The sequence below is a fragment of the Rosa rugosa genome, chromosome 1, assembly GCF_958449725.1.
Source record: "Rosa rugosa chromosome 1, drRosRugo1.1, whole genome shotgun sequence".
Lineage (NCBI taxonomy): Eukaryota > Viridiplantae > Streptophyta > Magnoliopsida > Rosales > Rosaceae > Rosa > Rosa rugosa.
The window spans coordinates 54281576-54304430 of NC_084820.1; the positions used below are offsets into that span (position 1 = coordinate 54281576).

The 22855-nt window shown below is 40.2% G+C and overlaps 2 protein-coding genes and 2 long non-coding RNA genes across 5 annotated transcripts; 3 read left to right on the top strand and 1 right to left on the bottom strand.

Annotated features, from left to right (window-relative positions):
• Window positions 1-7891: 7891 nt before the first annotated feature.
• LOC133725485 (uncharacterized) lies at window positions 7892-16901 on the bottom strand. 2 transcript variants are annotated; one of them, XR_009854477.1, is made up of 3 exons: window positions 16551-16901; window positions 16326-16440; window positions 7892-8229 (listed from the first exon to the last, which is right to left on the bottom strand). It is a non-coding gene; the product is annotated as an uncharacterized LOC133725485 (long non-coding RNA). The 2 variants fall into 2 exon arrangements; XR_009854478.1 differs by lacking the exon at window positions 7892-8229 and having other exon boundaries at window positions 16244-16440.
• On the top strand, window positions 8704-11578 carry LOC133725484 (uncharacterized). Its single transcript, XM_062152764.1, has one exon. It carries the CDS (start codon window positions 8815-8817, stop codon window positions 10837-10839), a length of 2025 nt encoding a protein of 674 aa, XP_062008748.1. The 5' UTR covers window positions 8704-8814; the 3' UTR covers window positions 10840-11578.
• LOC133725483 (putative inactive disease susceptibility protein LOV1) lies at window positions 12284-16085 on the top strand. Its single transcript, XM_062152763.1, has 2 exons — window positions 12284-15813; window positions 15982-16085. The coding sequence occupies exon 1, from the start codon at window positions 12299-12301 to the stop codon at window positions 15731-15733; it is 3435 nt and encodes a 1144-aa protein (XP_062008747.1). The 5' UTR covers window positions 12284-12298; the 3' UTR covers window positions 15734-15813; window positions 15982-16085.
• A 1438-nt stretch (window positions 16902-18339) lies between the features above and the next one.
• LOC133741416 (uncharacterized) lies at window positions 18340-21019 on the top strand. Its single transcript, XR_009861906.1, has 3 exons — window positions 18340-19206; window positions 19870-19945; window positions 20978-21019. It is a non-coding gene; the product is annotated as an uncharacterized LOC133741416 (long non-coding RNA).
• Window positions 21020-22855: the final 1836 nt, after the last annotated feature.

A 22855-nucleotide genomic window follows, 5' to 3' on the forward strand; every position in this document is an offset into this window, starting at 1 on the left:
TTTTTTATCAAGACTTTTGGTTTTTTAGATTTATTATGGTTTAAATGTTTTTTTTTTTCTTTTGAAGGAAAGGAGTGTCGATCTATTGACAGTAAAATGTGGCAAACATCACATCATGATTCATGACTCATCCTCTGAAAGCTACATCAATGTTGAGTCATGTTTAAGCTACCTAAGTGATGTCATTATAGTATCATTAGTATGAAGTATTAAAGTAACCAAGGAACCGGCTAAATTTTAGGATTAAAACCAAAGTTCTAACCATAACTAATTGAAGAAAAAAAAAACTCTAAGACCTCCCTAGGAGACTCACTAAGCCTGCCAAAGCCTCATCAGAGGTAAGAAGCAGCTCTCGCAGCCGCTAACTTCTACGGTTGACATCCTCCATCTTTGTTTTGTTTTGAGCCCACTGACCCTGTGGTTCAGTGGTAAATGCATTTTACTTCTGCTGAAAGACCCAGGTTCGATTCCTTTCCTTTTTTTAGCCCTTTTTTCGTTCTCTTTGGTATTTGACCCCTTTTTTTTTGATACAATGGTATTTGACACCTTTAATACATTATTATTCATTTTATTTTTATTTTTTTTACACATACTTTTTAATCTATAAGCACAACAAAAAACAAAAGAGCCAAATCTTCGATATTCTATATTTATATGCTTTTTTATTTTCTAGTTATTGTTTTCAATCTTGCAATAAAATTTATATGTGTTTAAGGACAAGCAAAATTGACAGAGAGAGAGAGGGAATAGAGATTCAAGTGTCTTTCATTTCATTCAATAGGAGGTATTTATAGGGATACATTTGAAGTAAATAATGATACAACTTGATGGCATCTTCATTTGTAGCCTTCCATTGTGGCATCTCCATTTGCAGCTCCACATTGTGGTTTGTGATGATGATTGCCACACTTGTTCCCCATTGGCATAAAGCTTGACTCACAAGTCACTATACCTATGCTATTCACTCAAATACTTATCTTTATACATGACATAGACATTTTATACAATGAACAATACAACATGTTTCATATATACTACAACACTCCCCCTTGGATATTTCATGTCGATAGTATTTGTCTAAGCCGTGCGCTTCGAAATTGCCTCGTTAAAAACCTTGCCAAGTAATAAAACCCTGTGGGAAAAAACAACCTTGGTCGAAGGAGAAAAAGAGTGCAACGCGCATTAAGTGTGGAGTATGTTTCTAGATACTCCCCCGGATTTATTCTCCCCCTGAAGATCATGGGAGTTCGGATAACCTTCTTAATCCGATGCTCTTCACATGCTTCTCGAAAGGGGTTTTTGGTAGCGACTTAGTAAATAAGTCCGCTACATTATCCTCTGATCGGATTTGATTTACTTCAATGTTTAGAAGTGTTTGCTGTTGCTGATTGTAGAAGAATTTCGGTGATATATGTTTAGTATTGTCACCCTTGATGAAACCTAATTTCATTTGCTCAATACAAGCTGCATTATCTTCGTAAATGCATGTAGGTTTATCTGTGGTAAACTTCAAACCACAAGTTCCTCGAATGTGTCTATTTATAGACCTTAGCCATATGCATTCACGCACAGCTTCATGTAGAGCAATAATCTCTGCATGATTTGAGGAAGTAGCGACAAGGGTCTGTTTTGTAGATCTCCAAGATATCGCCGTGCTTCCCATGGTAAAGACATAACCTGTTTGGGAGCGACCTTTATGGGGGTCAGAGAGATACCCCGCATCAGCAAATCCCATCAAAACATTATTTTTATTTTGATGGAGGGGAGGAGGAGAACGTCGGTCACCATTGATGGTGTCGCCGGCGTCTACATTACGGAAGGTGGCTTTTTGCCTCATGGGGTCTGATCTCATGCTTCCGTCTTTTCTTTTCTCTTTGTAGGGATAAAACAAGCCCATATCAATCGTACCCTTTAAGTATCGAAAGATTGTCTTTATGCCAATCCAATGGCGGCGTGTTGGCGCAGAACTATGTCGAGCTAACAAGTTCACTGCGAATGAGATATCCGGTCTTGTGCATTGAGCTAAATACAATAATGCGCCTATCGCACTTAGATAGGATACTTCAGCCTCTAATAATTCTTCGTCCTCAACCCTTGGACTAAACGGATCTTTTGTGGGCTCAAGACTTCGGCCGATCATGGGAGTACTTACAGGCTTTGCTTTATCTTCATTAAAGCGCCTTAGTAATTTTTGAGTATATGCTGACTGATGGATCATAATCCCATCACTACGGTGCTCGAGCTCTATTCCGAGGCAAAACCGTGTTTTCCCAAGATCTTTCATCTCAAACTCGGATTCCAAATATTTAGCAGTTTCTTTTAACTCATCTAGAGTTCCAATTAGGTTCATGTCATCGACATAAACTGCTACAATTGCAAATCCGGAACTTGTTCTTTTAATGAACACGCAAGGGCATATTTCATTGTTAACATATCCCTTTCCAATCAAGTAGTCACTTAGACGGTTATACCACATCCGTCCGGATTGTTTCAATCCATATAGTGAGCGTCTTAATTTTATTGAAAACGCGCTCCGTGGTTTAGAGCCACTTGATTTTGGTAATTGAAGTCCATCAGGAACCTTCATATATATCTCTGAATCTAGATCCCCATAGAGATATGCTGTAACCACATCCATAAGCTGCATGTCAAGTTTTTCGGAAACTACCAAACTGACAAGGTAGCGGAACGTTATAACGTCCATTACGGGAGAGTATGTCTCCTCGTAGTCGATTCCAGGGCGTTGTGAGAAACCTTGTGCCACAAGGCGGGCTTTATATCTCATCACCTCATTTTTCTCATTACGCTTTCTAACAAAGACCCATTCATGGCCAACAGGCTTTATATTTGGTGGTGTCAGCATTATAGACCCAAATACCTGTCTCTTTGTTAGTGAATCCAATTCAGTCTGGATCGCATTTTTCCATTTAGACCAATCCGCTCTTCGTTGACATTCTTCAACAGAGCGAGGCTGGATATCATCATATTGTATGATTCCTTTTGCAACATGATATGCAAACGCATCATCAATTGCCATAGAATTTCTATCCATCATCTCATGTACACTATTGTAATTTATGGAGATTTCTCTATTCTCTGGAGTTGGTTCTGACATTGGAGCGTCCCCCAATGATGTCTCTTGGACATAACCATAATCCGGAATATTCTCGTGAGATGGATTATTCATATCTATGATTAATGGATTATTTTGTGCCAAACTCGCTTTCTTTCTTGGGCGAGAATCCATCGAACCTATAGGTCTCCCGCGCTTCCTGGTAGGAGCCATGGGCCTAGCCAATGTGTCACCCATAGAGGGAACGTTGGCGCCATTCTCATGTATTTTTGAGATGGCATTATGTCTTTTAGGGACATCAATCCTTGCAGGTATATTTGCAGCAGGTATGTGTGATCTCGTCACTTTAGCGATATCAGAAAACGCATCAGGCATCGATTCTGCTACGTTCTGAAGATCGAGAATTCTCTGCACTTCTTTTTCAGATTGTGCGGTTCGGGGATCAAGATGGGACAAAGTGGGGACAAACCACGACAATTCCTGTCCTTTTTGATGAACATTAGTGTTCATGTCTCCCCCTAAAGGCGGGAAGACTGTCTCATCAAAGTGACAATCCGCAAATCTAGCGGTAAATAGATCACCTGTCAAGGGTTCTATGTAGCGGATTATGGTTGGAGAGTCATAGCCAACATAAAGGCCTAATCGTCTTTGAGGACCCATTTTAGTGCGCTGTGGTGGCGCAATTGGCACATAGACTGCACACCCAAATATGCGTAAATGTGAGATATTAGGCTCATACCCAGTTACCATCTGGGACGCAGAAAAAGGTTGGGTGGCAGTGGGCCTTAGACGAATAAGCACAGCTGCGTGTAATATTGCATAGCCCCAAGCAGAAATAGGGAGATTGGTGCGCATAACCAATGCCCTAGCAATCATTTGAAGTCTTTTAATGGCAGCTTCTGCGAGACCATTTTGGGTATGTACATGAGGGACAGGATATTCAACCTCGATCCCAATGGACATGCAATAATCATCAAAAGTTTTTGATGTAAATTCCCCAGCATTGTCAAGACGAATTGACTTAATAGGATGATCAGGGTGGTGAGCCCTTAACTTAATGATTTGTGCTAGGAGTTTAGCAAATGCAGCATTTCTTGTGGATAAGAGCATGACATGTGACCAACGTGTCGATGCATCAACCAACACCATAAAATATCTAAATGGTCCGCAAGTTGGATGTATAGGTCCACAGATATCACCTTGTATTCTTTGCAAGAATGGTATGTTTTCTTTAATGTCTTTTGCATAGGATGGTCTCGATCCTACTTTTGCTAAAGAGCAAGCTTTGCAAAACGAATGATATGCTTCAGAAGTAATTCTTTGAACCTTTCTTTGGTTCGTACTTTCTTTTGTTTTAAAGAATGGATGTCCGTGTGAAGTTTTTAATATACGGAGCATCATATCTCGACCTGGGTGTCCCAAACGGTCGTGCCAAAGTTTGTATGTGTCGGAATCCCATAAATTTTCATTCATGACATGGTTGGATTCAATGACTCTAATAGTGGTTGCGTACAATCCACTAGAGCGACACATGAGTTTCTCTAATACTCGTGTATTTCCGTAGTTATTAGAGGTGATGTAAAGGAACTCTTGTCCATTCTCACAATGTGTTTTCACATGAAAATCATTGGCTCTTATATCTTTAAAACTTAATAGGGTTCTTCCAGCCCTTGGAGCATATAAAGCTTCGGCGACATTAATATTTGTGCCATTCGGCAATAGAAATTGAGCTGGTCCACGACCATGAATCAATTGAGATGGTCCTGCCATCGTGGTCACTGAAGATTGACTAGGCGTCATCCATAAGAATAATTGCCTATGTCGTAATATAGTATGTGTGGTGCCACTATCAAGAAGACATTCCAATTCTCCCGAAGACATACTGAAAAAATAAAGTTCGGAATATTAACACATGTCAATGACATTGATAATGCGATACTTTATTAATAGGGAAAATAGTCAATGATTACATCAAATTTTCCAAAGTTTATTCCAATATAAAATCAAACTTTATACAAATTGTAATTGCTCAATCCGTTTGGTAATTCCAATAAAATATGACCAGGTAAGTAGAGAGATGTTGGTGGAGCGAGGCTCGCTTAAGTACCCCGATCTCAATTACTTGCCTAGACATCATACTTCATTGGGTACGCCACATGAGAAAGAGTCAATTCAATTGTTATTTGACTAAGGCACATTTGTCGTTTTATTGGAAAATAGAAAAGACTATTTTAATCAAAGTCTGCGGCATCCTCGTGCTTTTCATTTTCAGCTTTGAAGTCTTTTATGGTGAGAATAACATCTTCACCATCTTCTTCTTCAGCAAGGTGAGCTTCTTGCTCCCTCATTTCCCTGTACTCCTTGTAGCGTGCAGCTAGTTGAGTACTTGCTTGGCATTGCTTAAACCAATGCTAGATTGATCCACACCTATGACACACGTCATTGTGGTTGACTTTCTTTATTTGAGGTGCACGTTGTGGATATTCCCTAGGAGGGTTGTTGCTGCTACTACCACAGCGTATTATGCGACCTCCACGGCCCACAGTGTTACGGCCCATGGTGTTGTTATATTCTCTTTTCCCACGTGTGGAATTGCCACCACGTGTGCCCGCTCCAAAGTTGCGGTTTCCTTCCTTATTGGGGCGGTTGTATGGACCCATTCGTCCGTCATGTCCCCTGTTATTAGGGTATACATGCCCCTTATTAGTAGGGTACCGCTCCTTGCGCCCTTTCTTGGGTGCATTATAATTTGCCTCATGAACGCTTTTGGTTCCTACGGGCCTTGAATTATAATTCTTCACAAGGATATTGTCGTGCTTCTCAAACACCGACAAAATATTGATAAGCTCATTGAACTTCGTAAGTCGTCCAGCATTAAATTCAGTGCGATATTGCTTTGATAGTATAATTGCTGCGACGGGGAAGGTGGAGAGAGTCTTCTCAATTAGCTCTTCTTCTGTGAGAGGTTTTCCACAGAACTTCAGCATGGCTTTTAGCCGAAGAGCTTCTGAATTGTATTCAGCAACAGACTTGAAGTCGGAGAAGCGTATATTGTTCCATTGAACCTTCAAGTCAGGGAGGAGGGAATCTTGGATATTATCAAAGCGCTCTTCTAGCGCTACCTATAGGTCCCTTGCATCTTTGATGGACATATACTCTAATCTGAGTGCTTTGTCCATATGGCGTCGCATCAAGATAATTGCTTGTGCATGCTTTATGGGTGTTCGTTGGAACACAAGGCCCGCGTTTGGTTCCTGGATTATGGGCAATATCCCTTTTGATGTGAGATGGTTCTCAACGTCAGTTTTCCAACTATGGTAATCCGAACCAGTTGAGTCAAGGATTTGAAATTCGAGTCTAGGTTCATTCGACATCCTTGAAATATAAGAAGAAAAAAGATGTATTAGTTTCGGAGTTTAAAACTTCCACGAAAAACTAAAACAATAAGATTTCCGAGCTATGCTACCAAGAAATCAATTTCCAAGAATATTTGGATTAGACCGAAACAATGATGTTTAATAGGGTCATAAGTCGATGCTTGCGGACGCTCTTAGTCCGAATATTATGAACACTCTTAGTTCATTGACTACGAACGCTCTTAGTTCGTTTAGCGTGAATTTCTATAATTCCGCTTTTTAATTGTAAGTTCCCAAAAAGAAAAAGGAGGAGAAAAAAAAAAAAAAAAAAAACTCAAAAGCGGGAACTTTTAGTAAAGAATACCTTGAAATAGTGTTGTCGGAAATGACCGAAAAAGTTGCCCTAAAGTTGCCGGAAAAGTCACCGGAAAATGGCCGGAAAAGTCGCCGGAAAAGTTGTAGAAAAGTCGCCGGAAAAGTTGTCGAAAAGTCGCCGGAAAAGTGTCCGGAAAAGTTGCCGGAGAAGTGGCCGGAAAGTGGCCGGAGAGTTGCCGGAAAGTTACTCGACAGATCTGTCGACAGCTGCTCGGCAGATGGCTCGGCAGCTGCTGCGCAGGTCCTCGGCAGGTGCTCGGCAGCTGCTGCGCAGGGGCTTCGGCAGGACTCGGCAGGTGCTGTCGGCAGGTCTCTGCAGGACTCGGCAGGGGCTTCGGCAGGTGCTGCGCAGGGGCCTCGGCAGATCTCGGCAGCTGCTGTGCAGGGGTCTCGGCAGGTCTCGGCAGCTGCTCGGCAGCACTTCGGCAGGGGCTCGACAGGACTCGGCAGCACTTCGGCAGGACTCGACAGCGGTCCGGCAGCGGTTCAGTTTTTCCGGTGGCCGGTTCAGGCGGTTTCCGGCCGGTTTTGGAGGTTCTAAAACCGGTTCTGGGCTTCTTGGATCAAGGGCTTTGATATGAGCTAGGGTTTGGAGGTTTTCTGTTGGTTTGGAAAAATGACTTCGATCGGATTTTGAACTCCCTCTACTCTTTTCAATTTCGATTCTAATTCTAGAGCAATTTCGTGCTGATAACGTGTTTAAGGACAAGCAAAATTGACAGAGAGAGAGAGGGAATAGAGATTCAAGTGTCTTTCATTTCATTCAATAGGAGGTATTTATAGGGATACATTTGAAGTAAATAATGATACAACTTGATGACATCTTCATTTGTAGCCTTCCATTGTGGCATCTCCATTTGCAGCTCCACATTGTGGTTTGTGATGATGATTGCCACACTTGTTCCCCATTGGCATAAAGCTTGACTCACAAGTCACTATACCTATGCTATTCACTCAAATACTTATCTTTATACATGACATAGACATTTTATACAATGAACAATACAACATGTTTCATATATACTACAACAATATGTAGTTATTTGAAGAAAAAAAATCAAGTAAAAAACTATCTCCTAGCCACATTTCTATTGTTCGCCTCAGACCCTCAAAATGTCAGGGCCGGCCCTGTTTGAGCCCCAGCGAGCCTTCTAGCCTTACGCTTCTTTGGAGGGACACCGCAAGGGCACCCACATTCTGGGGGAAAGCTAGGTAAGCTCAAAATCTAGAGTAATAGGCAAAGAAGGCTCCCCTGTCTGTTTAGGCTGCTTGCTATACGTCACTAGCACCATAGGTGCATCTTTCTTCACACCAGAAATAGTAGGTAAGTCCACCGCCATCCCTTGCCTTGACGAAGTAACTGCTGGCATCGGTGGTGGAGAAAGAAACTGACCGAGTTGCGCCACAAGCTTCTGCATAGAGAACCTGGTAACAAGATCATGAAGTAAGCAGGCTTCGTCGAAAACAGGTAAGGACACTGTGCTTGAGCAAGTAACTATTGACCCAACAAGGTGTCACTTAACCTATCACTATAGGGGCACAATGCAACTTGCATTGGGCACCAAAACATTTCAATATGCAAAGATATTGAATGATATTTTGCATGGTACCCGTTGTCAATTGGCTAGTTGCTTGAATATGACCAGAAATAAGCTGCAAATAGTATCGACTGAAAATACTCTACCTTCATATCTGATTTTTTTTTCTAATGTGTCATACAAACCACAATATTTAAGTGAAACAAATCCACCATAAGTTATGACAGGTACAAAAGAGTTCATACACGAATAAGAAAAAATAAATAAAGAAATCTTAAATACTTCGGCAACATAATATGCAAAAGTTCACTCTTTTTTTTTTTTTTTTAGGGAAGAAAATCATTGATAAAAGTAAAATAATCAAGGGATTACAATGCGGACTAGCTTCTTTATTATTCTATTCATATCGTTTCAATGACATATCCATTTTGAGGTTTTGCCAGTTCACCATCTGCACCAAAACGAGGGAGTGATGCAGATTTTCCCAGAAAACCTGAGCATATTATGGAACTTGTGGGAAATCCGTGTTATGGTGCTATCAAGCCTCATGTTACAGGCCATTCTCATGCTGTTCGGCAACTGGAGAAAGTTCTGCACCAGCAAATGGCTCAAGTTACTGTGGCTTGCCTACTTGTCTGCAGATTGGGTTGCAACAGTCTCGCTCAGCATACTCTCCAGTTCCAGCAATTCTAAGGAGAATGGAATCAAATCTGTAGACCCTAACCAGGTTCTCTCGGCATTCTGGGCTCCTTTTCTGCTGCTTCACCTTGGTGGCCAAGACACCATTACCGCATACTCATTGGAAGACAATGAGTTGTGGTGGAGGCACCTATTAGTACTAGTGGTTCAGGTGACTATAGCTTTTTATGTCATTTTAAGAGCTTGGTCTGATCATGCGCTTAACTATCTAGCTATTCCAATCTTTGCCTCCGGGATTATCAAATTTGCGGAACGAACTTGGGTTTTCAGGTCTGCAAGCAGTAAGCACTTCAGAGAGTCTATGTTTGCTGATCCTGACCCTGGGCCGAACTACTCCAAATTCATGGATGAATACCTATCCAAAAAGAATCAAGGATTGGAGGTTAACTTAGGGAGAGTGATTGAAGTTCCCACCGGAGCTGATTATTCCTTCACCCCTACAGCTCACAACATCATTTCAAATGCAGCCAATTTGCGACATGCCCATCATTTCTTCGAGGCTCAGTTTTTCAAGCGACTATTTGCTGATCTCGTACTCGGCATCTCTGAAATTTTTTACAGCCAATCCTTCTTCAAGAACAGATCCTCTGATGAAGCTTTCAGAGTTATTGAGATTGAGCTCGGTTTTATGTATGATTTGTTTTATACCAAGGCAGTTCTTTATAATGCCAAGGGTGCCTTCCTGCGGTTTATCAGTTCAGTCACAGTCATTTCTGTTTCTGTGGCCTTCTTGATCATCATCGACACGCATGATTACAAAAGGGAAAACATGATCATCACGTACATATTGCTGGCCGGAGCTGTCATTTTAGAAGTCTCTGCTGGAATTAAATTACTTTGCTCAGATTGGGCAATGCTATGGCTGAGCAAGTTCTGGGAGGTGGGTTTCTTGTATCCAGTTATTTCACCTCTCTTGTCTTCCTCTGCTCAGAGAAAAAGGTGGTCTAATATGTTTACACGTTACAATTTACTGAGACCTTTTCTTGAGGAGAAGCCTGTGAAGATCCCTTGGAGATCCAAAATGTCCAAGAATTCAGAGGAGGTTCCTGGAGAGTTGAAAGAACTAATATTTCAGCAGCTTTTGAAGAAATCAAAGAGTGCGACGGAATTTGGTGCTTGCAAGGAACTATGTGCTCGTAGGGGTGATTGGGTTCTTATTAATGAGGATCTTCATGAGAAACTTGGCTGGAGCATTGAAGAAGAATTCGATAAGAGCATTCTTCTTTGGCATATTGCGACAGACGTCTGCTATTATGATGATATGAAGAAGTACTCAAACAAGTTCCATGACTCGAATTGTGAAGACAGCAAGATGTTATCAGAGTATATGTTCTATCTCCTAGTCAAGCGTCCCTTTATGCTTCCCAATGGGATTGCAAAAATCAGGTTGAAAGACACATGTGCTGAAGCCAATAAGTTCTTTGAACAAAGAAATTGCACAAGAAACTACGAGCTGGCTTGCGAGAATTTACTTGAGGTGAGCACTGTAATTCGTCCGGCTGAAATAAAAGGAGACAAAAGCAAGTCGGTGCTATTTGATGCATGCAGACTTGCTAAAGCTTTGCAATCGCTGGAAAAGAAGGAAAAATGGGAGAATACAAAGAAGTGGGAGTTAATGAGTCATGTATGGGTGGAAATGCTATGTTATGCAGCCAGTCAATGTCGATGGAATCATCATGGTCAGCAACTCAGGCGAGGTGGAGAGCTGCTCACTCATGTCTGGTTTCTTATGGCACATCTTGGAATAACTGAACAGCGTGAAAAGGGTCATTCTAGAGCTTTGTTTAATGTTTGGTGAAAAGAATAGGCTGGCAAGCAAAATAACAACATGCTGGGAAAAATATTTCGACAGCAGAAGCGTACTAATTCCTATGTAGCTAGTCACCTAATCAACATGATTCTTCTCCTTTGCATTTAGTTTGCTCCCTTTTGCCTTTCATCAGTGCCTTAATGAGTAGGCTGGTAGCCTTGTGCTTCTGTATATCTATCTATATATGTATGTGTTAATGTATGCAATAAAAAGCCATGTCCATTAATATGAATTCTTATTGCATTTTCAATGGGGGTGATGGTTTTATCCTGCCCATCTTGAGACTGTTTGTTCTTGTGAAGTTGATGTCATATAACAATTTGGTATCTACAGAAATTGCTCAATTTAGGCATAGTTACTATAGTTTGATGGTCTTTTTAGCTTTTATAATACACATGAGTAAAACTTGTTATAGGCTAAAATGAGATTTTCTTTGAGCTATTTCATGAAAATTTAGTTTTCTTCCATCCGATATTCTATGTTAACTAGTACTAATACCAAGTGCTAATCACTTCGTCCGGAGGGTCTTGCTTCTTTACTTTCCGGTCTGTAAATAATCATAGGCATACTCAGATATTAGGCCCTGATGAAGTTTTCTATGTAAACAACCTCAAAATGTTAAATTTTTTCTTGAAAAATCAGTATAGTCGTCAATAACAACTGTGACGATTACAAAATAAAATAAGTAATAAGTAATCATATAGTTCCCATTTTCCTCCTACTTTATTTTTTCTGCAATAACACATGCATAAGATTGCTAGTATCAGTTGAGATACTATTGAGTTTGAAAACTTTTATTTTATTAATAACTGAGAAAAAACTAACTGAGATACTATTCAAGTCTCACAACTTCATAATTTCATCTTAACTATTACACTTATAGCCTTATAGGTACTAAAAGTCGTCCATTGATTTTTAAGTACCAATTTGTCGGTACAGTGTGTGATAACGTGAGGCTGTAATCACAATTACAGAAGGAAAAAAAGGACAAAATTAGAATAGAAAGAAATATTAAAACAACTTAACAACATGACAAGTTGAGCGGGGCTGTATTAAAGAATATGACATTAATTTTCAATTGTGATAGAGTCTTCTACCTTCTCGATGTAGCTGGAGGGTCAATAATCCAACGCTTGAATAGTTGACCCATCTCAAAATGAAATGTGATTCATGGGTGACAACTTGGGGGTGTGTTGCAGTTATTGAATTAAATTTAAAAAAAAAACTATATTCAAAGACAACTGGAGATTAAGTTTTAAATGCAGAATCAGAATTCCAATTTCTAGCTGCCATTAATGCTTACAGATTCAAGTCCAGAATTTATTAAATCTAATCCAGTCACACCCCCATTCTTGCATTAATCCAATTTTTCACATCGACATTGCCACTGTATCTGATTCAAGTTGCAGCTACATTTTGGAGGAGAAGCACCCCCCCCCCCCCCCCCATGGCCGGAGTATTCGACCTCTGTTGCATTTTCCTTGGGTTTTACGTCCTTTGTGTCGTCGCAAGCGAACTTGCTTACAGATACTCAAAGGGGAAGTACAAGTGGATTAAAAGAGAACTGAAGTTTTTGAGTGCTCTTCTTAAAGATTTTGACGAGGTTACCATGTCAGGGAATCAAATAACACAGGAAATTGGAGTGACTATGCAAGTAATGAAGGAGAGGGAGGAAAACTGGAAGAAGAGAGCAAGAACTGTTGCTGATGAAGCAACCTTGGCCCTTCAAAGCTTTGCAAAACTGACGAAGAGAAGAAGTTATCACAAGCGGCTTCTTTACGTCATTCTTGATCCGGTAGCGGTGGTTGATGCTGTCCTTGCAATGAACATGTTCGAGCAGAGGATAAATAATATTGTTGGGATGAATCGGAAAGGAGTGAAGCAGACCACAGGTGCCAGTGACATTAATGTATCACTGGAGCAGTCAAGGTCCAAGATCAGAAGCCTTATGAATAGATTCAGTGTTGATGAGATTGAGTCGGTCAGGTCCAGACCACCAAGAGCTGATGAATTGACTTTATATCCAAAGTACGTGACGACTGGACACCTAGATTTGTTGTGTGGCATTCATCATGAGCAAATAAAGTCCGCCGCGATGCATTTACAGCTACTGCATGCTTTCATGGAAGATTTACAGCGGCTCAAAGTGGTGGAAAGTGATATGGAAAGGTGCTGGATGACAGAAGCAATTGAAACCATTGAGGAAGCAAAGGCTGTCATCAACAGAAATCAGAGAATGTGGCTTTCAGAATTCAGTGATGGGATGGCCAGGCGGAAGCTTAAGAAGGGTATAATGCACATTGGCGCCCGCATCTCTGACCTTCAGGAAACAAAAGAAAAATATGGTATCAAATTCATCCGGCGACAATCATCAAAATCTGCCAACAGGTTTCCTCAACAGCATGCCTCTCAATACCTTCCAACTACAGATGATACTTGTTTGTCATCTCCGGTCAGGAACATTCGTAATTGGCTCAGTCAAGTGCAAGAAACAAGCACCAACTCAGTACAAGATGAATTGGAGCAGGTTCATAAACTCTTGCAACATACAAAAGGAACTGAAGATTATGGTGCTGTTAATTTAAGAAATACTTGCTGGGAGCTACTGAAAAAAAAAGCATCCGAAGCAGACCAGCAATTGATGTCAAACATTCCCTCAAGAATGATATTAACCCGAATTAAGAATACTCTTAGTCTTCTTCTGAGATGCCTACAAGTATATTCAATTGAGGTAAGGGTGGATTCATGCTCGGTAGTTGGTTTGGAAGAAGACATACATGCACTGGTCTCAACTCTCACTACTGAGAGTGGATCTGCTAGTTCTATCATATCCATTGTGGGGATGAAAGGCATCGGTAAGACCACACTGGCCAAGAAAGTATATGACCATGATGCCATTCGAAGCCATTTTAAAGTCCGTCGTTGGGTATCTATACCTCAACAGTATGATGATGAAAACGCACTTTTCAGTAGTGCGGGAAACCAGGTGCTGGAGACGCAAAATAAGGGGTACGAAAAACAACTGTTGATGAAATCAATGCAGGATTTCTTCAAGGAACTTGGTATGAAAAACTCCAGGTGCCTCTTAATTTTTGACAATGTCTCGTCAAACAAAGAAATGTATGCTCTCAAGACAGCATTTTCCCCAGGGAGAAATGGGAGTATTGTTCTAATCACACGCAACAAGACCGTTGGTTCAAATGCTGATCAAAATAGCATTCCCCACCAAGTTCGGCTACGAACTAAAGAAGAGAGCTGGGAGCTTTTTAGCCAAATGGTGGAGTTCTCTGCTGAAGAAATGACTAGTGCAAAGGAAGTTGTAGGATGGAAACTTGGAGGCCTCCCACTTGACATCATGACTGTTGGCTTTCTACTGTGGGGGAAGAAAGTCACATCCGAGGAAGTTTTCAGGGCGGTTGACCGTATCACTCAAGGACAGAACCAAAGTCCATGGTCAGAGAATCTGGCAATGATTGAAGAAGAGTTGCAGTTCCATATGATTCTGAGAAAATGTTTTTCTTATTTCAAACTCTTCCCTAGAGAATCTGAAATCCCCATTAGAAGAATTCTGGCTTCCTTAGTTGCACAAGGGTTTGTACAATTAAGCAGAGATCAGAAAATAAATCTAGAAAGTGTAGCATTGGAGTATTTATCAGAGTTGATTGGCCGGAGTATGATTCAAGTAGTTCAAAGGAAGCCTAATGGAATGTTCAAGACATGTCGCATGCCTCCTGCTGTGCATGATCTCTTGTTTGAAGACAAAGCCAAACAATCATTCTCATACGCAACTACAGGTTTTGAAGGGCAACTTGCCTTTCAGTTTGATGATAATGGTACTGGTGCCAGTTTCCTTCCCATTCATGGTCTCAACACAAGTTTGCCAAATGCTTTGAGGAAAGAAAGAATTCTAGTTTTTGAGAATGGAGAAGGAAACAAACCAAGAATGGAAGGTGAATTTCTTGGCAGACGCATTATGGCTGGTGCCTTCTCGCAGCTACTGGTTCTAGACTTTGAATGTGTAAGCGTCTCTCAATTGCCGACAATCCTTGGAAAACTAAAGCAGCTGGCATATCTTGGCTTAAGACGGACTGAGCTGGAGACGATTCCAGCATCTATAGGGAACTTGGTGAATCTTCAAACCCTGGATTTGAAGCATACTCATGTTCACACTCTCCCTGGTTCAATTTGGAAACTGAAGAATCTTCGGCATCTATACATGCACCAGAGATGTCGAATCAAATTTATGGCTTTACCAACGGCCATTTCAATGAGGAATCTGCAGACACTATCAGGTATATTCTTGGGTAAGATTAACCTTGTAAAGGACCGGCTTGACAAGTTGATCCACCTTCGAAAACTGGAATTGGCATTCCAGCTGAAACCAACAGAGCAAAAGGTGTTGGAAAAGTGGATTGTGAAGCTAACATGTTTACAGTCTTTAAAGTTGAAATCATTTAGTGCAAATGGTGAACTTCCAAAGCTAGAGCGTATCTCAGACCTTAAGAACCTGCACAGCCTATATTTATTTGGAAAGCTTGAATACTCATTCATCACTCGACTGCCTGAAAGCCTCACTCATCTTACCTTAGCAGCTTCTAGCCTCAGAAAAGATCCAATGCCAGAGTTAGGGAAGCTTCCAAAGCTGAAATCACTTTCTCTGAAGTCTGGTTCTTATCAAGGAACAGGAATGGTATGCTCTACTGATTATTTTCCCCTGCTTTTTGTTCTCAAACTTTGGAATCTAGATACTCTGGGGAAATTGGATTTGCATGAAGGAGCAATGCAAAATCTTAGGGAGTTTGAGATTAAATTTTGCAACAACTTTACAAGCACTACTGGATTGGAACATTTAAAGAACCTCCAGAAATATAGAGTGAACTGATGTGCCTAAGGAATACAGGTGACATTCAGAATGACTTTGCAGCAGCTGGGAGCCTGGGACTCCTCTGATCACATTTTTAGGTATGTCCTGTTTGTCCTGTTTAGTCTTGGTTTCTCCCTGGACATACATTTATATATACAAAAACTAGTTTGTTCTGTTTGGTCTGGTGTTATTATATTTATCTTACTTGAATGTTGTTCTAGTTTTACATACATACTATTCATTATAGTGGTTTTTTGCAACTCCAGGTAACAAACATGCACCTGAAGCATAAAGGATCGGATCACCACCTTATGTCTGGTCGCGATAACTTAGCATGAAAGGGTATTTGGAATATTTGGTTAGGTATAGCGTGAAAGGTTACACCTTATTTCGTGCAAATAGTATTCGGTTTAAAATAAATTGTATGTTATCCGGAATTTAAGATTTGTTTTAGTGCTTGGTTATTTAGCTTTGCCAAGTTTTATGATGTTATTTTAAACCAAGGACTTCATAAGTAATAGTAATTCATGATCAGAATCTACTTCAGCATTTGAATTGAACCAAAATAAACTTCCAAATGGCACATTTATCAAATAAGTTGAAGTCGAACCTTGTGAGTATGCCGCCTATGAGACAATATCTGCTGATTCTGCTGTCGATGAAAGTATCCTTTTGGAGTTTCCAACCACTCTCAGCCGACTTTCATGACAAATAGTCCTCAAAATCTGCATTTGATTTCCTTGTTAACTGGTAGAATCTGTAGTAAATCAAAGCATATTCTAAACAAAGATTTCCATCTAGAGAAAGAAAAGTTGTATTCTTTTTTGTGGCTAACCTTTCGAGCAGGCTGTATTGCATTGTTCTCTATCTTCTATCACTTTCAATTTGTACCAGAAGCTCCAAGTCTCCAACAACCTCTCTCTGTGTCATTTTATCGAACATGTTAACTGCATAAAGATCTTCAGAGGAAAATCCGTCGATCGTAGTATTTCAGGTCCCGGGTTGGACATGATTAATTGCTTGGAAGTGAGAGAGGTTTAGGTTAAAATTAAGAAAACCTAATGAGACGATGATTTCTTTTTCGGATTTACATGCAACTTCGGCGCTCTCAGATTTCAAACAAATGCTTGAGGTTTGGATATAAAAATGGATCATCGTACCATGTTTCTAAAGTGGGTCTGATTCAAACACGAGCTTGGGCTATATTTTTCAGACATAGTCCAACTTCAATTTGCAGGCCCCTTTTTTTTTTTTCTTTTTTTTTTTGGCTGATATATCACCTGTTAGGCTGTTAATAAAGTAACATTAGGTAAGCATCCTGCGTGATGCCACGGATTCCTTGAATTTTATAATCATAATATAAAGGGTTAAATACTGTTTAGTCCATGTACTTTGCCTCTTTCATCGTTTCAGTCCCTGACATTCTAATTTAATCTAAAAAACTCCATGATCTCACAATTTCCCTCTAATAAATCTCTTCCGCATCAAATTAGGAGTTGGCCTTGGGTGAAATGTCCAATATATCCCTCTGTTATTTCTTTTTCCTTTTTAATTTCTTTTTTTCCTTTTTTTTTCTTTTTCCTTTTTAGTTTCTTTTTTTCCTATTTAATTTCTTTTTTTTCTTTTTTCTTTTTCCTTTTTAATTTCTTTTTTCCTTTTTTTTTTATTTTTCTTTTTTCCTTTTTAATTTCTTTTTTCCTTTTTTTTTTCTTTTTCCTTTTTTCTTTTTAATGACTATCATATCCTGCTGCATCAGTAGCGCCACGTCAGCGAACCAATCCAGATCGACCCGAAACCCCAATTATTGTTCTCCACGCCGGCGGTCATTTTTCTTTTCCATCACTATTCTTCTTCTTCACTTCTGGTTTTGGTCAACTTGGCCATCAAAAACCACCATTTCAACCAGACCCAAAATCCAAATCACCATTTTGAGCAAGACCCAAAAACCTCAGAGTCTGAAAAAATGGTAGTTTTCAGTGAAAAGTTTCCAAATTGAGGCCTGATGTGGAGAGAGAAAGTGGGATTTGAGTGGGAGAGAGAGAAGTAGGCTGTGAAAACAAGAGGGGAGTGGTTGAGCGGCGAATTTCCGAGCTGAGTGGGATCTGCTTATGTTTGAGAGATGGCGTCGGCGACGATGGAGACGAGGGCGGATCCGCTAAAAGAAAACGGAGGGAGATGGCTTTAGAGAAGGTGAAGAAGTGATCGATCAGCTCCTAGCCTCTTGCTTTTGCTCGATGTCCATCTATACACCGCCAAGCTAGGTCTTTGCTGGGTTTGGTTTCAATTTGGGGAGAGAAACAGATGGGTCGTGGAGTTTGATCGGAATGTGATTGGTGGGTTGAGGAATGAGAAAGTAGGCAGAACGAAAAGAAAAGAAAAAAGGAAAAAAGAAATTAAAAAGGAACAAGAAAAAAAGAAGAAAAAGCAAAAAAGACATTAAAAAGGAAAAAAAAATAACAGAGGGGTATATTGAACATTTCACCCAATGCCAACTCCTAATTTGACGCGGAATGGACCTATTGGAGGGAAATTGTGAGGTCAGAGAGTTTTTAGATTAAATTAGAATGTCATGGACTGAAACGATGAGAGAGGCAAAGTACAGGGTGTAATAACCGGTTTTTCTTTTAACCAAAACAGTTGGTGGCAAACACCTTTGTTAAAAGGAAGGGTGTTCCTTGATTCAAGGCCGGTGTCTTAATCATCATTCATGATTATGCATAATTGAATAATCATTCAATCATACCAGACAACTCTCTCTCACTCTCTCTGTCTCACGTCCGAAAACCATCCAAGAAACAGAGCAATCTTCATCAACTCATCTCTCCCTCCACCGACCACCAATCAAGACCAGACCAGTTCCTATAGTTCCACCTCGTTCTTGCGCAGCTACCAGTGGCAACCTTGCACCGCAACACGGCCGGCAGTGGCGGCGGAGGACACGGTTCCGTTTTGAGCTCGATTTGGTTCTATCTCGATATCTTGAGCTACAGGCCGCCAATTCTCTTGATTCTTGTCTCATTGGATTCGCCTCAACTTTCTGAACAAGCACCAAGAAGGACCAGACCTGGGTAGAACGATTTCACGTTCATCGGAGCTCGACTGGTTTAGATCGACAAACAACCCTTCGATCCGTGTATCTCGAGTTACAGACCACCTCTTTATGTGATTCTTGGCTTAGTGAGTTCGTCTTGAAGTTCTGAACAACTCTCCAGAAGGAATAGAAGCGTTTCGTTGAAGTTTTTACGTCGAAACTCAAGCTCGCCGGATTCTGGAATTTTTCCGACCACCGAAGCTTTCGATCGGTATATCTCGAGCTACAGACCATATTTTTCTGTGATTCTTGAACCAATGAGTTCACCTTGAGTTTCTTAACAACTCTCTAGAAGGGATCAAAGCCTGAAATTGAAGTTTTGACGTCGAAATCAAGCCTTGCCGGATTCTGCAAATTTCGCCGGATTCTGGAAATTTTCCGGCCACCTCGACTGTTTTAGGTAATTTCAACCACTTCCGGTTATTTTCAGCTTACATGGTAGTTATGAAAGTTGTTAAGCATGATGAGAGGAAGAGGAGCAGCCCGGCCCCGACACCATTGGCGGTGGTCGGCGGCGGCTCTGCCACTAATTCCGGCGGCCCTTTCCGGCCACCTCCGGGGGTCAAAAATATAGTTTCTGTGCATTTTTAGATTCTATATTTCAATACGATCATCTTGATATATTATATGCAATTTTTGGATATCGTATGATTAAGTTATGAATTTTTAAGTTTCGATCGTTAGATTTGTGATATGTGAAGTTAGGACCGTCAGATGGACTTGTAGTTTTGATATGATGATCTTATGACTGTCCCAGTGACTTTGTGTGGTCATGGGCGAAGATCCGACCGTTGGATCTTCGTATAAATGCAAAACAGTGATTAGGGAGGCGATTCGTGAGAATCCGTCCGTCGGATTTTCGTATAAAATTGTGAAGATGTTAGTAAGGACGATTCAGGAAGATCCGACCGTTGGATCTTCGTGATGATTTTTGGAGGGTGATCCTAAGGGCGATCCGTGAGGATCCGACCGTTGGATCATCATTTAATTTCGATCCGACCGTTGGATTGTCGTTTGAATATGTTTTTGAGTTATTGGCTAAGTTAAGGTCATGTGTGATTAGGTGATTGACGGTCTCCCTTGGGTGAGCGATTTCGGTGTGTATTGTGTTAAACTGAAGACGCAGCGGGAATATCGAGGTGAGTAAAATCGCACATGGTTCCTTCATGAACCGAAATTTAGTGATTTATATTGAATTATAAAGGTGTGGAAAATTGTTTTAAGAAAATAAAGATTTGTTTTGAAATAATATGAACTTGATCGACTACGGTTCATAAGGCTACTACTCACAGGTAAGGAAAATGAATTTAAGTATAAAAATGAATTTCTTGTTTTTATTGCATGTGAACTATAGATGGTATTAGTAGTCACTCTTGTGTAGGTGATTACGTATATATATATATATATTTACGTGAAATATATATTGAAAGTTATGACATTGTGTGATGTATTGAGTTGTTCGTGATAAAGAGTAGTTGAGTAAAGTGCGATAGTTGAAATGTGTAGACGAATTATATGTTAGTGTCAAGTGTTCTCATCGTGTGTCGATGATGGTGTCAAGTATTCTCATCGTGTGTCGATGATTGTGGCAAGTGTTCTCATCGTGTGTCGATGAAAGTGGCAAGTGTTCTCATCGTGTGTCGATGAAAGTGCCAAGTATTTTCATCGTGTGTCGATGATTGTGGCAAGTGTTTTCATCGTGCGTCGATGATAGTGGCAAGTGTTTTCATCGTGCGTCGATGATAGTGGCAGGTGTCTTCATCGTGTGTCGATGATTATGACACGTATTATCGTAAGATTGAACCTTGGCCAAGGTGACAGGTTACGATTCAGTTAGAGCTCTAGTCTGTCTGCCATCATACTGTTTGAGGGATAACCTCAAGTTTTTATGTGTCTTTGAGTATGACATGCTGCGTGGAGGGGTTTTTATAACTATCATATACCTTTGAGTATATACTGGAAAGGGAAAGTTTAGTTGTTTGGATGGTCATGGTGAGATGTGAGTTGATTGATGTTTGAAGTGACGTTGTGCACTTCAATTTTTATACTAAGAATCACTTAAATTGATTTGTTCTTTAAAGTCGTGCAATTCCTTGTTTACTCATACGGGCTGTCAAAAGCTTACCGGGTTTGTGTTGTTGCAATCCCGGTACACTATTCAAATTGTGTAGCGGGTAATCCTACAGGTCAAGAGAATCAGGACGGAGATCGAGCTGCGTAGAGTAGCTGCAATTGTATCAATCTGAATTGCTTTGTGAGCCGGTGAGGTGTGTTATGCTCATTTAGAGCTTTACAATATTTCTTGTGAGAGTGAATTGTAATAATGAACTCGAGGTTTCGAAATTTGAAGTTTGTGTATCGTGTGGTGAGGTTGTTTTGAGAAAAAAATTCAGAACGTTTATTTGATTAAGTGGTTTAATTCATGTTTCGGATTTGAACTTATTATTCAAAATTCGGGGCGTGACAGTTTGGTATCAGAGCGTAAGGTGCATATTCGGTGATGTGTCAATACTTTCCGAGTGATGGCCCGTCTGCAGCGGATCCCCATCGTGTGCTCTTCGGTATTGGCTAAGTCATTGGGTATGCGTGAGTGTTGAGAGTTGTTTAGGCCGCTAGGTCGTTTTAGGAACGTGAATACCTTCCCTGTAGTATCGACTTGGTTAATATGGACTTATATTGACTTATACTGCGTTTTAAGTGTTATACGTGTATTAGCCAAGCATACTATACTTCATAGGGATGGATATTCGAAAGGGGTAGTACTTAGAACCGTAGAGTTGTCTTCTAAGTTCGTATTAGAATAAGTTTAGTTTCCGCAGGTTGTAATCTTCGAGGAATAGAGACCTCTAGATTTAACTCTGATGAGTCGGTGAGATTTGTTTTATGGAAGTGAGGTCCTTTTGGATGTTGAAGTGTTTGGTTGAAGGCATGATGTTAACCTATGCACGTACCTAGTGTGGATACGAGTATGAATTGTTATAAATTTTGTCTTCTTAAGTTGGACGTACAGATGTTTGGATGGGATGTACGTATCAAGGATTAAATATCTTGTTTTGTAATGAGATGTCCTTGTGGAGTTTGTTAGTAGGGTTGAGGTTAGGGAAGAAATTATTGTGGTTACTTCTTCCTTGTACTTGTAAGTTGTTAAGCAGGGTTTAAGGTGCGAGACAAGAGTTTTATTTTGTGCTCGATGGTTAGAGATGAGAGACCATTGTTTTGGGTTGTCGTTGAGTACTATAATTCCTTCAGAATCAGGATTGTTGGTAGAATTGGAATTAGTAGTAGTTTTGGTGATTCGGAATTTGAATTGAGTTCGCGAGATGTGTCTTATATACGTGGTTGATGTTGCTTGCATCATTTTGGAACGATACGTTACGATTCACAAGGAAAACTGGATTTGAAGTTTATTCATTTGAACACCATGGGTTGATGACCTGACCGTGACTTGTGAATATAGTTTTGTTCAAGTGAATGAAATTGAATTTTGTGTGCCTTTGGTGATTGATTTTAGGTGATATAGTTAAACGCAATTTCGGATATTGATTTTAGTGACTTTGTTAGGTATCCATAGTGGTTCAAGTGAATTACTATGTGATATGGAGTTTGATTCGATTTCTGAATCGCTAAATGTTAGGGATTGAATTGTGGTGAGTTTTTGTTGAAGCAATTGATAGATGGAATTATCGAGATTCTATAAGAGTAACTCTAAAGACGTGGGTTTTTCCTAGCTAACTCAGGATGTGTTTAGCTTTATAAATCCCTAATCCTATCGATGAAATTGTTTGTGTTTGGTTTGACTCAGAGGATACTAGCTAGACCTCGATGCGACTTAATTGATTGTTGGATTCTTTTTAAGTGATTGTTTTTATTGCATCATTATGAAAGATGTGTGCAGTAGAGTTGTTTATGGTTTTGAAAATAGTATTGGGTGACCAAGGTTCGATCCTTGGTGTTGTTGTTGGTTAAACAAAAAGAAAAGAAAACATGCACACCATCTTATTGATTTAATACTACAAAAAGGAAATTGGAACTACGCTATACTAAGCCTA

Excerpts from the sequence above, each read along its gene's own strand:
- LOC133725483 (XM_062152763.1), top strand. The coding sequence starts at position 12,299 with ATGGCCGGAGTATTCGACCTCTGTTGCATTTTCCTTGGGTTTTACGTC.
- LOC133725484 (XM_062152764.1), top strand. The coding sequence starts at position 8,815 with ATGCAGATTTTCCCAGAAAACCTGAGCATATTATGGAACTTGTGGGAA.